At 38.5% G+C, this 15307-nt stretch overlaps 1 protein-coding gene across 3 annotated transcripts; it reads right to left on the bottom strand.

Moving 5' to 3' along the window:
• Window positions 1-1993: 1993 nt before the first annotated feature.
• On the bottom strand, window positions 1994-14214 carry NEPRO (nucleolus and neural progenitor protein). Of its 3 annotated transcripts, none has more exons than XM_036849484.1 (9): window positions 14037-14214; window positions 12254-12393; window positions 10285-10364; window positions 9768-9899; window positions 9216-9293; window positions 7662-8023; window positions 7266-7327; window positions 4796-5055; window positions 1994-3105 (listed from the first exon to the last, which is right to left on the bottom strand). In XM_036849484.1, exons 1-9 carry the CDS (start codon window positions 14137-14139, stop codon window positions 2643-2645), a joined length of 1680 nt encoding a protein of 559 aa, XP_036705379.1. In that variant the 5' UTR covers window positions 14140-14214; the 3' UTR covers window positions 1994-2642. The 3 variants fall into 3 exon arrangements, with proteins under 3 accessions (XP_036705379.1, XP_036705380.1, XP_036705378.1); XM_036849483.1 differs by having other exon boundaries at window positions 2490-3105; window positions 12254-12408; XM_036849485.1 differs by lacking the exon at window positions 12254-12393 and having other exon boundaries at window positions 14037-14121.
• Window positions 14215-15307: the final 1093 nt, after the last annotated feature.

Below are 15307 nucleotides of genomic sequence, written 5' to 3'. Positions count from 1 at the left end.
GTGACTTTTTTAGAAAATTCAATTCTGGATATGTTTTCAGTTTTATAGTTAGTAGTGCTGGTTTATTCTAATCAGCAGTGATTTAAGCTTAAAAAAAACAAAACAAAAAACTTTTAAGGGTTTCCCTGGTGGTGCAGTGGTTAAGAAACTGCCTGCCAATGCAGGGCACACGGGTTCGAGCCCTGGTCCGGGAAGATCCCACCTGCTGCGGAGCAACTAAACCCGTGCACCACAACTACTGAAGCCCATGCGTCTAGAGCCCGTGCTCCACAACTAGAGAAAGCCCGCGTGCAGCAACGAAGACCCAATGCAGCCAAAAATAAATAAATTTAAAAAACCTTTTAATATACGCATTCACCAAGTAAAATATATAACAGAATTTCTTAAAAGTCATCTTTCTGCCTGCCAGTGTTTTTTTACTGCTTGTCTTAGCCTTGGTTCTGGTTCTCCTAAAAGCATGGCCCAAGACAAAAGCTTGCGTCCAATAGTTTACTGGGGATGTGATCCCAGGGAACAGGAGTGAAGGGGAAATGAAACAGATGGCAGGAAAGCCAATCAAGGATGCATCGAGTTGGAAACAACATAGTACTAGGGCTTGATCTTGAGGAGCCTTATGAAATGTGCCTCTGAATTGTCTTTGAAGGGGGGTTAGAGGACGGCCCCACACCTCTCCCAAGTTGTATATGCCCAAATGCCTAGCAGTTCCTGTAGCTTGTCAGAAGCCAGGAGGCAAGGTGCAGTTGCCCAGTCCTGCTTGAAACTGGTTGCCATACTAGTGGCTCAAGTAAGAGGCCAAGAGGATTTGAAGTGACATATGGGAGGTCAACCACACTGCTCTTAAAATGACCAGAGTGTTTTAATGCCACCCGAAGTGATTAAATTGGTATTCACTATGATGACGCTAACAGTATTTTCTAATCTAATTTACTGGATAAGTTATGGGTTTGTATATTTAAGATTTCACTTTTAAAATTTTAAAATATTTGAATTTAAGTTGTTTGGAAAAACTAACATATAGAATACTATGTTCCTTATATATAAATTATCATTTTATGGACACATGAAGTTCTTTACATTTTTCCCAGAATTTTACGGGGCAGATGGGATAAGGAGGAGATAAAGAAACATACTCCAAAGGAACATTAATGAAGTAGAAAAAAAATGCTAGGCTTATGGTCTAATCCAGTTTTACCTTAGACAATTCACTGAACCACTCTGTTTTTTCCAGTGAAGGATGATCTCCAAAGCCTCTTCCAGCTGTAAAAGTTTATGATTTTTAAAGCACTAAGTAGCTCTACCACCTGGTAGGAAACCAGGAGAAATATAAACAATAAAAAGTGGCTAGAGATTGATTAAGAACTCTGAATTAAATAGGATATTTAGCAAGGCTTCAGAAAAGGAAGCTAAACCAGCATTTATCTAACTTTGCATTTCGGGATACTTGCATCAAAATCACCTGAGCCCCTTAATAAAAATGCAGGCTTCTGGTCCTATCACCTACCCATATTTATCGATCTCTTTGGAAGGGACCTGCATTTTTAAACAACCCACCAAGTGATTCCCAAAACATCCTACAGTTTGAGAACCTCTGATACAGTATTGTAGGTTAAGTGGGAAAATATACGGAAAGCAGATGAGGAAAGAACAAGGCCAGATAAAGAACAAAAAGGATGCTAAAAAATGATAGGATGGCTGAGGAAAGGAAGGATGCAGTATATACTAGGGCACTGTTTCATTTTTCTATAAATTACTGTATATAAACAGAAAACTTAAGCCTACAACCTGCTGAACAAATAGCTTATTAACCTAATTCTAGAAAACTAGAACATTTGAAAGATACCTCAAACTTCACATCATTATTTGAAAATATGTAAGATTTACCTTCTCAGAGCAATTGTTATGAGCAACATACAAATAATCAGATGACAACATCAGCACCAAATTATGAATTTATTTTTAGCCTCATTGGGTTGGTTGATTTTGTGTCTCCTTAGCTTTATCTTTTCATCTTTCTCACCTACTTCTACTTTGTGTATAACCATAAGTCATTTTACATCCTTTTTGGAAAAAATTTTATTTGTACTCAGTCGCTAGCACCCAAATAAATAAATAAACAAAAGCCCCCACAAATTTTGTAGAACTCCAAAAGCATTTTAATATGCCCTCCTATGCGGTAAGGTTAACAAATGAAGTGAAATAATGGTTGTGACCACTCCCTGGTAATAGTGGCAAAACCTCGATGATAATTCTAACATACAGAAAACGGCACAACTGTTAAAAGCTACAAACCTTGGTGTTCAGAAGAGCACTTACCTACAATGGAGCCATGAAGGCTAAAGTGACCTTTTTGGTGATTCCTTGCTACTCCCCACCCCTGCTCCCCATTTACCTAAGGCACAGTGTAGGTTTTGCAAACCTAATTATTCAGGTCCTAATTAAGTCAAAAATTGACTGTTAGTCAAATATTTGTCAGTTAAATGACACAAAGCTATGACAAGTGTTTACTGAACTAAAATGAACTGCTCTACAATGTTGCACTTAAGCAGCTCCTCTGAGTCCAAATGGTACTTCCAGATCTCAGCTGTTCTACTTAGAACACTGGAGCAGTTGGTTAACCAGTTAAAAGTCTCACATATGAGCATCTAAACTCCCATTAAAGCAAAAATATCATCAATGTCGTCTGTCCCCTTAGTGATTCCTGATGTATTATGTTTATTTATTTGCATCGTTGTCCAAGAATCAGTTTCATTTTCATTGCTTTCTATAAGATTTTCATGAATTTGTTTCTCCTTAGTTTGTATGACAGGACTTGAAACTCTTCTACTCAACACTTGCTTATTGTTAGGGTAGAGATCAGGTGTATGAACTGTAGGGTGTGAGAGTCTCCCTTTAATGATATCGGTAGCACTCTGAGTCCCTTGAGGGGGCTGCTGGGTTTCCTTTAAAAGAGTCGACTGCAACTTTCTCTGTGGTTTCCTTCGTTTCAATGAAAATTTATTCTGTGATCTTCTTTGTCTCAGATGATCCTTCAAAGTTTTGCTACCTGAGCCATGAAGAAGGCAGTTGCAAATTGATGTTTTTATGCACTCTAGTTTCTTTGGCAAACTTTAAGACAGAGAGAGGAAAAATTGGAGATTGTTAAGATGCAGAAAAACATTCTCAGAAACTTTTGTCTCCTTTTTACCAACTTCCAATTGAAAAATATATAATTTATAAGTCCTATGCCTGTGTACAACTCCAGAATTATAAGGAAAAATAAGGAAATAGGAGCTTCAACCCAAGTCTGTGTTTTCAGAGCACAACTTCCCTCTGATTTAGATTGTGAGCAAATGTGTCCCCATTATGTTTCCAAAGTAAAGTAGCTCCTACAAGCAGCAAGGTAACTGAATGGTGAGATACCTCCATATTTTAGTGCCAGAGCTCTTCCCCGATAATTGCTTATCTGTTCATAATATAATAGGAATGGAACTGGGGAAAAGATGAATCACAAATAGAAAAATTGCTAGGATGCATCAACCCACTTCTGGATTAACAGCTTCATATTACAGCAGGAAATGAACAAAGAAAAAGGACTAAAAGTGAAGAGGGAGTTTATGTAAAATGAGAAAACAGGGCTCCTGGCATAGACATAATGACAGCCTTGAGCTACCCTAATTGTGATTCATATATCATCTTCAAATTTGGGAATTTGGAACTCAAATGGCCAGTTATTTTAGGTGTTTTGCTTTTGAATAGGGTACACTGCCACAAGGTATATCGGTACCCTGCTAACTGCCTGTTTGTGATAGACTGCAAAAGATTAGCATGAGCCTGTACCTCCTACCCTACCCTCTTCCTTTTTAAACAAATATAGAACTTTGAGGAAGCCCATTTTAATGTACTAATTCATGATCTCTGTTTCCAAACCATTTTGTCTTACCATAAGCAGTAATCTTTAATTGAGGAGAGGGTAGGTGTACTTCCCAATTGAAGTGGAAATAAGAAGAATGAAAACAGAAGGATCAGAGGATCTGCACTGAGTTCTAGATCTCCAGCTCTAATACCCTGAGTAAAATCCTCTATTTCCTCTTCTATATAATATGAATAATACTACCTACCTCACAGAGTTATTGTGGACATTAAATAAACTTCAAATGTACTACAAATATATTACTGAAACAGCAAAACAGGGCAGAATGAAAGAACACTATATTTTTGTGGGGTGCAAAATAATGGTCTAATCAAATAACTACCAGTTTCTTACCCTCTGCATTAACTTTTAATTATCATCTCTGCCTCATCTACCTCTGACTTTACATGCAGTCTTGAACAGAACACCTCCATCTTAGGCTGAGTTTCTACTCTAGAATATAATGTAAAAACCCTTAACTTCCCCAACAGCTTTTAATGAAAACTTGATATAAAACCTTCAATATATATCATATTTTTTACTAAAATAGGAATATCTTTTCCATAAATTTTTAAAGAAAATTTAACAAATTTTAGACTGTGATTCACCCACGGGAACCATTATAAAGCCCTGAATAGATACAGTAAGTCCCCTACATACAAACGAGTTCCATTCCGAGAGCACGTACTTAAGTCCAATTTGTTCATCAGTCCAACAAAGTTAGCCTAGGTACCCAACACAATCGACTATATAGTACCGTACTGTAACAGGTTTAACAAAACTGCACTTTGAGTAGATCTCAATTTTACACTACTGGACATTAAAAAGGCTAACTTGAATATATATACTTTTGCCCTATATGATAATAGAAAAAGTAAAGAAATATAATTTTTATAATGTACCTACCTATAGCCTTGAGCTTCCACATGTTTAAGCCGGTTACTTTTAAGAAGTTTATTACCCAGAAAGGTGGTCTGAGCCTTGAGTTTTTTGCTCCTACACCACAGAATTGCCATTTGGATCTCTTCAGAAAGTTGTACAAAAGTCTCAGTTTCTCGGAATCTTTGCACAAGACTTTTTACACAGGGAGTTCCTATTGCTTTCCGAGAAGAACGTTTGGTTGCCTTTAGTTTGGATTGAGAACATTTAAACTCAAAACTGTTCTCCTGAAATATGGAACGATGAGAAAAATATATTGGATTTGTTACTGACTTATATAACAACAGAGAGAAGTTGACTCACAGACTATAAAAGTTTGAAAATATGTCTTTTTAAAAGAAGGAAAAAAAGTTTTTTCAGCTCACAATGCTTTCCTTTCTTCTTCTTCTTTTTTTTTTTTTGCCATGCTGCTCGGCTTGTGGGATCTTAGTTCCCCAACCAGGGACTGAACTCGTGCCCCCTGCAGTGGAAGCGCAGAGTCCTAACCACTGGATGGCCAGGGAATTCCCTTCCTTTTTCTTAAAAATGTTTTTATTCACTGCTCCAAACACAAGATTTTTTCCCCTCTGTGCTACAACAGATCCCATCTATAGCTGAATTCAGCTGTACACAGGTAACAATATAAATATTTGCATACATATCTATTTATTTAACCTATACATATGAATAAAACTCCACATGATTATGGTGAAAGCCTATCTAGTGGGAAAAAAAACCACTGAAGAGCCCTCTTCCTCTAATACTGGACTACCACAACTTGTTTTTCATTTATTTCTATATCCTGAGTCACCCTCCTCAATGATGGGTCATAAATGTTATTGAAAACATGTGAAAATGGGGATGATTGCTGAATGTATGTTAAAAATGCTTAACTGAGCAACATTTCCAACTCCAGTTCAACCATCTTTTGATGTGGCACCTTTGGTCTCTTCAACCTCATCTTTCTATATCAAGTCAAGTTTGAATTTTATCAACTTTTACTGTTTATTGAAATATGCCACCTACTAGGTCTGCTTCCATCCTCTGTTCAAAACTTACCTTCTTCCAAATTTCTCACTCTCAAGAACATAAAGCAGTAGAAAATATGAAAGCAGAGACCTATCAATACTTTGTGTTGGTGATCCATAAAAGTTTGACCTAAAAGCAAGCTAAGCATACTGGTGCTAAACGCTAAAAATATGGTAGTCATTGGTCATGAATAAGAGGGATGCTGGAAGCAGCTCACCTAGGAACAGGTGGACGGACTGCAGAAAGTTTCAAGAGTCACAGAGAGCCATAGTTATTAAGAGAGAGCTGACGAAACTATTTGGAGGACTGGTGTAACGATAAAGGACAAAGACTATGAAACCAAACTGCCTGCATTCAAATCCCAGTTCTGCCCCATATCTGCTGTGTGGCCTGCGCAAATTTCCTGTCCTTTCTGTGCCTTAATTTTCTCATCTGAAATATGGAAACAGTAATAATAGCACCTACCTCACAGGGCTTTTGCAAGGATTATATGAGTTAACACATATAAAGTGTTTTGAACAATGCCTGGCAAAGAGTAAATGCAATGTTAAGTATGATGATGATGATATCTTCCTCTGGAACTTGTGAATCGGACAAAATATAAATGCAAACTGGAATCCTTGTAAGCCTTCAAGAAAGTACTGACTCATTAGAAATGATGAAGAATTCTTGAATTGAATGGAAGAAATAACCCATGAAGGAACCCAGAAGAAAGCAATTTTGAAAAGAGAAGGTAAAAGAAGTCAAGAAGTTACTGATGAAAGAGGATGACATTGATGTACTTATCCATGTGAGGTCCAGAACAAACAGAATTAGCAGACACTGGCCAAGGAGAGGAATCATGTTAAAGCTCGAACGCTGACAGCAAGAAAGAAATAGAAGCCTCATGACAAAGGATGAGGATGACGATAATGACGATGAAAGTAGCTAACAATATCTAACACCAATTAAATGCTTACCACACTTTAGACTCTGTGCTGAACACTTTACATGAACTAAAACTGGCACAACCCTATGAGGTACATACTGTTATTAGAAACAGAGGTATGGACAGGCCAAGAAACTTACATAAGTCACAGAGCTAGTACAAACCAAAGCCAGGACTCAAACCACTTCTGTCTGACTGTAAAGCCCATACTCTTAAGCTGCAGTACAATCCACTCCTATGATGGAGCCTAGGATCACTTTAAAATTCTAGCAAAACTCTTAGTAAAATGTTTCTGAAGGCATTGTATTAACTGAATTAACTAGATGCACTCAAATCCCTTGGGAATGCCTCTATTCATTCAGAAACACACTGAGAACTAAGATGGCACTACTCTTAGAGCTGGGGATAAAAACAGAAGATTCAGTCTGTGCCACTGGTAAGTGGCATCTACTCTACAAATTAGCAGAAATCATAAGCTATATTAAAATAAGCCAGACAAACCTGAATAGCTTTGTGTTTCAGCTGTTTGCAGAAAGCCCTCACGTCAAATTCTGATGACTTTTCTGTGAAGATGGAAAGATCACAGATACAAAAACTTAGGCATACTATTTTCAAATCAACAAATTCTTAAGTGCATGACTACATTTCTTGCCAAATTACTACAAGAGAAACAAAGGGAATTAAGCAAGCAAAGAACTATGAAGCAACAACAGAAACAACTTTATATGCTCAAGCTGAGAAAACACAGGTATTACCATACCTCTCTAAGAATAACCAGAGTTAAAATTAAGAAAGATGCTGAATTTCTTCCTACACAATGCATGACTACATTGTAATTTCAAAAGTTTTTTTGTTTGTTTGTTTTTTTAGAGTATGTGCCATATCAAAGCAAATTACCTTTTAAGATTTTCTTATTCTTTACTGGCTGTCCAAGATCCACATTATTCTGAATATTGATCTTCATTTGTTTAGCTTTTTTGGAAATTCCAAGTAATGGTTCTTCACTGGACCTCTGTGATTGCTCTTTTGTTAAAAATAGTTTATTTAGCAGTTTAGTTACTCCTTTAGCTGCAAAAGCTGTAGGCATTTTTTTCTTAAAGATTTCCAAGTAGGGCTCTCCTAAAAATTCAGCAATATCAGAAGGAAAGGTAAAACCTTTGAAGTAAGGCAATGGTTGAATCCTGGAGACCTCTTGAAGTAATCCAAACAATGGCTCATATAAAGAAACCAGCCTTTTTAAAACATCTTTATAGAGAACCCTAGAGAAAGAAGTAGGATCTCATGAATTAGCTAGTAATTATCATTTGCAGATTATATAATAATAAGAGAGTCAAAGCTGAAAATAATGCCTGTCAATCTGCCACTATAGATAAAAAAAAACGCTAAAGCGGATACTTGCAAAGAGCTAGATTAGTCCAGCCTAAACAGAAAAATGCAAGTACAAAATGCTATATAAAACCAAATAAAGTACTACATGGAGAGATATCTCAAAAGATGTGCCTCAAAATCTTAAGTGTGGTTTTATCTAGACGATGAGATTTTAGGCAAATTTCAGGTTCTTTGCATTTTTTCTATTTTTTAAAGTTTCTTAAAATAACCATGTATTATTATAATCAGCAAAAATCAAAGCTATTTGCATTATAGGAATAATGAGGGTTTGACATTTTAAAATAATATGATTAGTAATTCTAACACTGTTAGTGCTAAAAACAAGCAGAATAAAAACTAAGATGATTGGAAATAGTACTTGAGATATCCAGGTTAAGATATCAAAGCAAGGTTTAGAGAGAATTTTCTCTCTCTTTTTTTTTGGTTTTCATTCAAATTAGAGCTAATCACCCCAATTGTTTAAAATGGCCAAAAATAGGTCTCCTTATAAATATGGGCAGATTTTGAATCCAATTATCCATCAAATAAGTTTCATAATATATATTGTGAGCTGCAAGGGAAGGGCTCTTTGGTTTGCAACTAGTATTATCAGTGTTCTTTCCATCAACTAACTATGGCTCAAAAAGCAGTGGTGGTTCAGGTGGAAGAAAGGAATCTAGAAAACATAAGGAAGGTCATTGCCATTAAAAATTAGAAACCTAATGGCAGAAACAAATGATACAGACTGCTCAGGAACACCTTCATTTTAAATGGCCCAGCTGCTGAATGATTAGAGGAACCTTTTTTTTTTTTTTTTTTAATTCCAGCTGCTAATCCTAGGAATTCATTTGCCTAGTTGTTTAGTGTTGAGGTGATCTCATGGATTCAGATTCAAAGCCTAATCCTTTGACATAACCATCAACACTTAGCTTCCCAATCTACCCCAAATAAACTCTGATCAAATGAAGAAACAGAATTCCTGCACCTTCAGCATCCCATGGGAAAGCAAATATGAAAACTACTAATGAGAAACTTAGTCTGAGTTAGAGAAATGAAGGATTTCAAAGGTACATACATACATACCATAACCTGCTCACCAGCCCAACCATCACAAGGTTTAAAATAATGAATTCTTGCAAACCTAGATGTTTCACAGTCAAGCTGGAGAATCAAGTTAAAGTTGGAAAACAGAATCAAAGGAATTTAGGTTTTTTTAAGTTACATTTATGAAAAAAACAGACTGGAAGTAGAAAGAATTTTCTTGAAGGAACTAAAACCTTAAAACATGTTCTATTTAAGTCATGGAAGCTTAAAAATAAAGTAATATACACTCTGCTAGAGGAAAAATAAAGTAATACACACTCTGCTAGAGGTCTCATTAATAAATTTAGTTTCTAAGATTAAGAATTTCTAACAGTCAATGCCCTTAGGATAATACATACTAGGTAGAGACAGAAGTCTCTGGCAATGGCTATATCAGGCAAATCCCAGGAAAAGGAAGCCAAAGAGCAAAATTTTAAGAATTCCCATAATTTATAACTCCTACAGACTCCCTAGCTTTCAAACAGAAATACTATTAAATATATCCCAACAATTCCAATTCAGAAGAAGGTACTCTAGTTGATTCAAGGATACAGAAATGTCTTGCAGCAACAGTCCAACAAGCGAAGTAGCAACTTGCAGGCTCCCAAAATCTTCATCAACACCAGTTCCACCACTGGTTGGCTAGGGATGACACACGCTTTGGTATTTACAGGCTGATTTTCACTTGGCAAAAATAGAGAAGCACATTACTTTCATTCTTAAATATAAAGCACTTATATAGCAATTTTCAAGTGCAGACTTGCTTTAAGCTCAATTTGAGGTAGTTATGTTTAATAATGACTCACTGAAGTTGACTGACACTTATGTTTCAAAATAATCTACCATGACCCAGATTTCAGTGGCACACTATTCCCTCCCACTGGCCGACAGAGGGAGATTACCACAAAATACCAGGGGCCCTTTGTTGAAACAAATTTGTACAGCTAAGGTATAATTGTTTATATTCTAACAATAAGTGAAGAAAGTCTAAAGCAAGGTCACAGCAAGACACTGGGTTCCCATTCCCAGCCCACCAAAAAGCCCATTACAAAGCAACTGGACCACTTACTTAGAAGAAAATGACTCAGAGAGATCTTGAATTGAACCTTCCAAATTCATGTTTTTCAAGCGTTTTAAACATTGTTCAACCTGAAAGGGAAAGAGCAGCTCAAATTCACATGTTTATGTGTGACACAGACAAAGCCACTGATGTGACCAGGAAAACAAAGAAATACAAAATTTCAAAGTATGGAAATACACTCAATACCAAAGAATACCTTTTTTTAAGGGTAAAGAAACCCATAGCCCAAAGCAATTGCTTCTGGTTAAAAATTTGAAATTTATCCAGCCAAATAAATTTCTCAAATCAGGTTATGACTAAGAATTTATTGTACTACATGCCAGGATGTGCTTGATGCTATAAAGGGGACCAAGGTTAAGTATAAGATTATTCTCAAGATTATATTTTTCTGAAGCAACATGATTTCTAATAGTGAAACTATTAAAACAAGATAGTAAATTATTAAGTACTAAATTTCAACAGTCTGTAAGTGCCACAGACATAAGGGATCAAGTGATAGAGGGATTGGGCATTGTAAACATACAGGACCAGGTGAGCAAAGGCTCAGAGGAGGGAACGAATGTGGTGAGTAGGAGAACTCAGAACAGTTCAGGCTGTCTGAAATACAAAATATATGAAGATGAAGACCAGAGAGAAGCCTGAGTTAAGGAAAACTGAAGAGGCCAGATCACGGGGGATCTTGTAAGTTAACCTAAGAGGCTTCCTCTTTATTCAGGAGACAATGGAGAACCATTAAAAATTAAAGCTGTGTTTTAGGGTGATTAACCTGGCTTTGGTACACATGAATATGCCAGAGTGGAGGAAAGACTGGAAGATGAAAGATCAGTCAGAATTGCAAGACAACTGAAAATTGACAAGGTCTGAAAAAAGAAATGGCAGCCAGAACTAAAAAGGGACTAGATGCAGAGAAAGTTTTGACTGATCAGTTGGCCGGATAGGAGAGCTACGTAAAAGAAAGCAGCAGAGAAAACAGAACACCAAATTTTTCTGACTGGATAATTATTCGCAACTTGGAAGCCGGGAGGAGAAATACGTATGTTCAATCTGAGATGGTAAGTTTGGTTTTGGCGTTAAAGACTCAGAAGGAGATAAAAGCTGCCCCAGAGAAGAAAACTTAAGAAAGACCATGATCCCAAATCTTTCTTTGATGAAAAAATCTTCATCTTTTTTGCCTTAAGTAATGGGAGTGGAAAACTAACCAGAGAGCATGAATCTGTAAGGTTAGAGACTATGTCTGTCTTTTTCACCCTGTACACCTAGCACGAAGCACAGTGCCTGGCACATAGAAAGTTTCAAAAATACTTGGAGAATTAATAAAATGAATGAACGAATGGACACATAAGGAACTCAGGTTAGGAGGCTCTACTCTGTGGTGTAGTCCCTGAGCTGGAGGGCCCAATTTTGTCTTAAACTCCAAAAGTTACACAAAACCACTTTACACAACTTGTTATATACTCATTAAATATATTACCGATTAGATTATATACCCCACAATAAATAGACCGCAACTTTGTTCTTTTTATGATTTGGGAATTTTGATTATGGTCAGGAAAATTGTTTCTTAATCCAAAACTCTGTCTTGATCAAATTACTCAATCTTTAAACTAGGCAAAGGCATGGTACTTTATTATAGATTGCATATAATGAAGAAAATTTTTCATAAAAATTACCTACCTATAATAAGAAAAATAAATAAATAAAAAATAACCATAAAAACAAAAAATTACCTACCTACCAGAAACAAGACTGGGAAAGAATCCAACATAGTTCCTTTTTAAATAAACTTTTTTGAAATGCTTTCAGGGGAAAAAAAAAAAAAGCCCACATGCAATTGCAAGATGACCTATAAATCACAAGTAAGTTACTGCAATTAAGTTACAAAATACTAAATGGCAGTGTGATCTCCATCTTCATCAAGTAAACATGTTGAGTATTAAACACAGGGCTCCCTCCTTACCTGTTTGAGGGCCAAATGGGGCTTGTGGTGGCCCATTCTGTTGTGATTGCTGTAAAGGACTGCACATAATACATCTGTTTCTGCATCTAAGATTTGGCTCTTCAGTGACAATGTAACGAGACAGCATTCTTTAATTACAGCTGCAATGCAAAGGTCTAAAGCAGAGGTGTTTCGTAAGACTTAATATGCATTTCTACATTAAGTATATTCTATAAAAAATACACTGAAAGAAGCATCTTTCCTTATGTTTAAGGAAATCAAGAACAAATTAACATAATCAGCCTCACCTGTAAGAACATAATTAATGTTTCCAAGTATGTGATAAGTGACACAGGAAGGAAGTGATCTTACAGTGACAGATGATATCAAGTCCAGGAAATCATTAAGAGAACATGTGTTAAAGTAGAATGTACATCTTTACACAACATTTTATCATGATTTTAATAATCTTTCATACGAATACTCTGCAGCCAGTCATTTGGTGTACACTTAACACTTCAAGTACCTTAAAGGTGGGACATGTTGTATAGTTCTCTACCACTTTAAGAATATATTCAGAAGAGAAATCACTATAACAACTGGAAATTATATTACATAATGAATGTCTGACTGAACACGGGGTGCTTATTTAGTAAAACAAGGTCACAGCCTCCTAGTCTGAAAAAGCTGTGAATAGAGGATGGAGTAAATGTGTTCTCTATGGCTCTAAGGGTAGCAGTAGCATCCTAAGTGGCAGTAACACAAAGGAAGACTTACACACAACGTGGAGAACTTTCTTACTATACGAACTATTTGAGGCCAGAATGGGCTGCCTTTGGGGTGGGGAGAGACTTGGTGAATTTCCACGCCTAACAGAATCCTGCTAAAGAATCTTTGAATAGAGGAAGGGGTAAGATTAATCTGTAAACTGAGCAGGATGGATGGATGGGGAGGGGGATGTGATGATTAGATAAGTTACAAGTATTTAATAATAACAGCTGTCATTTGAGTGTTTACTGTATCAGGCATTGTTCCAAATGCTTTACCTATAATGTTAATTCTTTCATCAGAACAGCTCTGTGAGGCAAGTACTATTTTTATCCCCATTTGAAAATGCGCTGAAGCCCAGAAAGGTTAAACAACGACACTCCCCACTCCTCACCCCAGCTCCAGCAGAGAGAAGAGCCAGGATTCAAACCCAGGCAATTTGGCTTCTGAGCCCAGCGTGTACTGCCCTGCTGCCTAATAACGGCAATGCCACCATACATTGATAGAACACTTTAGACCACGCTCTCCTAAATGACATCATTAGATCCTCCCAACAACCCGGTGATAGGGAAAACTAACCCCATTTTACAGATAAGAAACGGGGGATCCAGAAAGATTGCGGTTTAAGTGCAGAGTGCTTGAGTGACGACCCGCAGCCTCTCAGAGGCAGAGGTCGAGAAAGACTGAGGGGTAACCACGGCACTTGGTGGCCTGAGTGAACGCAGGGTCCCCAGGCAGCAATTTTTCCTGACGCTAGCTGCGTCCGCCCTCTTTCCCCATTTCGGTGCGGGGCTGGATCTTGGGCCTTCGGCGCCCCAGCCAGGCCCTGCGGTAGACTCGGTGGGTCCAGCGAGGAACGGCGATGCCAGATGCCCTGCAAGACTCCTCAGCAAACTCCAGAGCCCAGGCCCCTTCTGGCCACGGCCCTGCGCAGCGTCCCGCGCGTTCCGGAAGTCCCGCCCCCACCCCACGCACGTGCTCCTGCCTGACACCTCCTCCGGAAAAGCCTGCGCCCCTCGCCGGGCGCCTCACTCACCCAGCGCCGCGCCGGGGTCCTGTACGATCACTGCGCTGCGGCTCCCCGCCTTAGGGATCCTCACGCGGTTCCATGGTTCCGGGCCCGGCAGCAGCGCAGCCATCTTGGGAGGCAGGAGAGGGAGTGGGAAAGGCGGCCCTGGGCGAGGCCCAGTGGAGCGACCGAAGGAGGGGCGATGAGCCGACGTCAGGGGAAGGTAGAGGGCAAGGGGTGGGGCGGGGGCGGGGAAAGGGGAGGGTCCTTCACGAAATAGTGGACCAAGTACGGTGAACCTGAAGAACCCCCAGAGTCATCCAGCCCCTGGTCTCAAATACCTGGCCGCGTATCAGAATTACCTGGGAGAATCTGGGGGAGCCGCATCCCGGTACTACTCAATCAGAATCTCGGAATGGGGCGAGGAATCCGCCTTGTGTTTATGCTTCCCCACGAGATTCTGAAGCACAGCCAGTTTTGGAACTACTTCAAGGTATTTTACAGATGTGGAAAGTGAGGCCCGCAGTTGAGTTGGTGCATACACCCCCATCTCCACCTCAACCATTAGCGGAAAAGGAAGACATGAAATAAAGAGGCTTATGCAAAGTGCGCATTTGTAACGCAGAAGTAATTTAAGTTAGTCGAGGAAGGCTCTACCTGGAGCAGCAGCAAAACCACGATCATAGAAACTTGGAGGCCGTCTGACTCTCCATCAGCCCCATCTTCTGTCAGTGTCCAAAACAAGACGATATTCCAAGCTTTCCTGATCCTCACCTGATTTATAGCTTTCTAATAGTTCATTTATCTTCAGTTACCCTGATGCCAGCTTACTTAAGGCCCCCCGCGCAACATATTAGAGAGGCAGTTAGTGGGTTTTGAAGACAGACCAGCAAGGTTCTGATTCTAGATCTGCCCTATACTAGCTCTATGATCTCAGGAAAGTTACCTAACTCCTCCAAATCTTAGTGTTCCTACAGGTAAAATGAAGATAATAATACAAACTTGTAAAGTGCTCACAGTTAAAAAGTGCTTTAGAATAGTGCCTGGCATACAAACAGTATTTACTCTTAGCAGAATTAGTATTGTTGATATTATTTTTACTGTTTAATACAGATAGCCACGCCAAACTGAAACACTTTGCATGCTGTCTGTGTGTGCCTTTGTACATATTAATTTCTCTATCTGGGCCATTTCCCTGAAACACAATCTCCCTCAGCTCTGGCGTCATCACCTCTAGGTAATTCTTCCTGAGCATCCCATTCCCACTCCATAGCTTGATGTAGCGACGACTTTATGTA

This window comes from Balaenoptera musculus, chromosome 4, assembly GCF_009873245.2.
Source record: "Balaenoptera musculus isolate JJ_BM4_2016_0621 chromosome 4, mBalMus1.pri.v3, whole genome shotgun sequence".
In the NCBI taxonomy this organism is placed as follows: Eukaryota; Metazoa; Chordata; class Mammalia; order Artiodactyla; family Balaenopteridae; genus Balaenoptera; species Balaenoptera musculus.
This window is presented reverse-complemented; position numbering and strand designations above follow the sequence as displayed.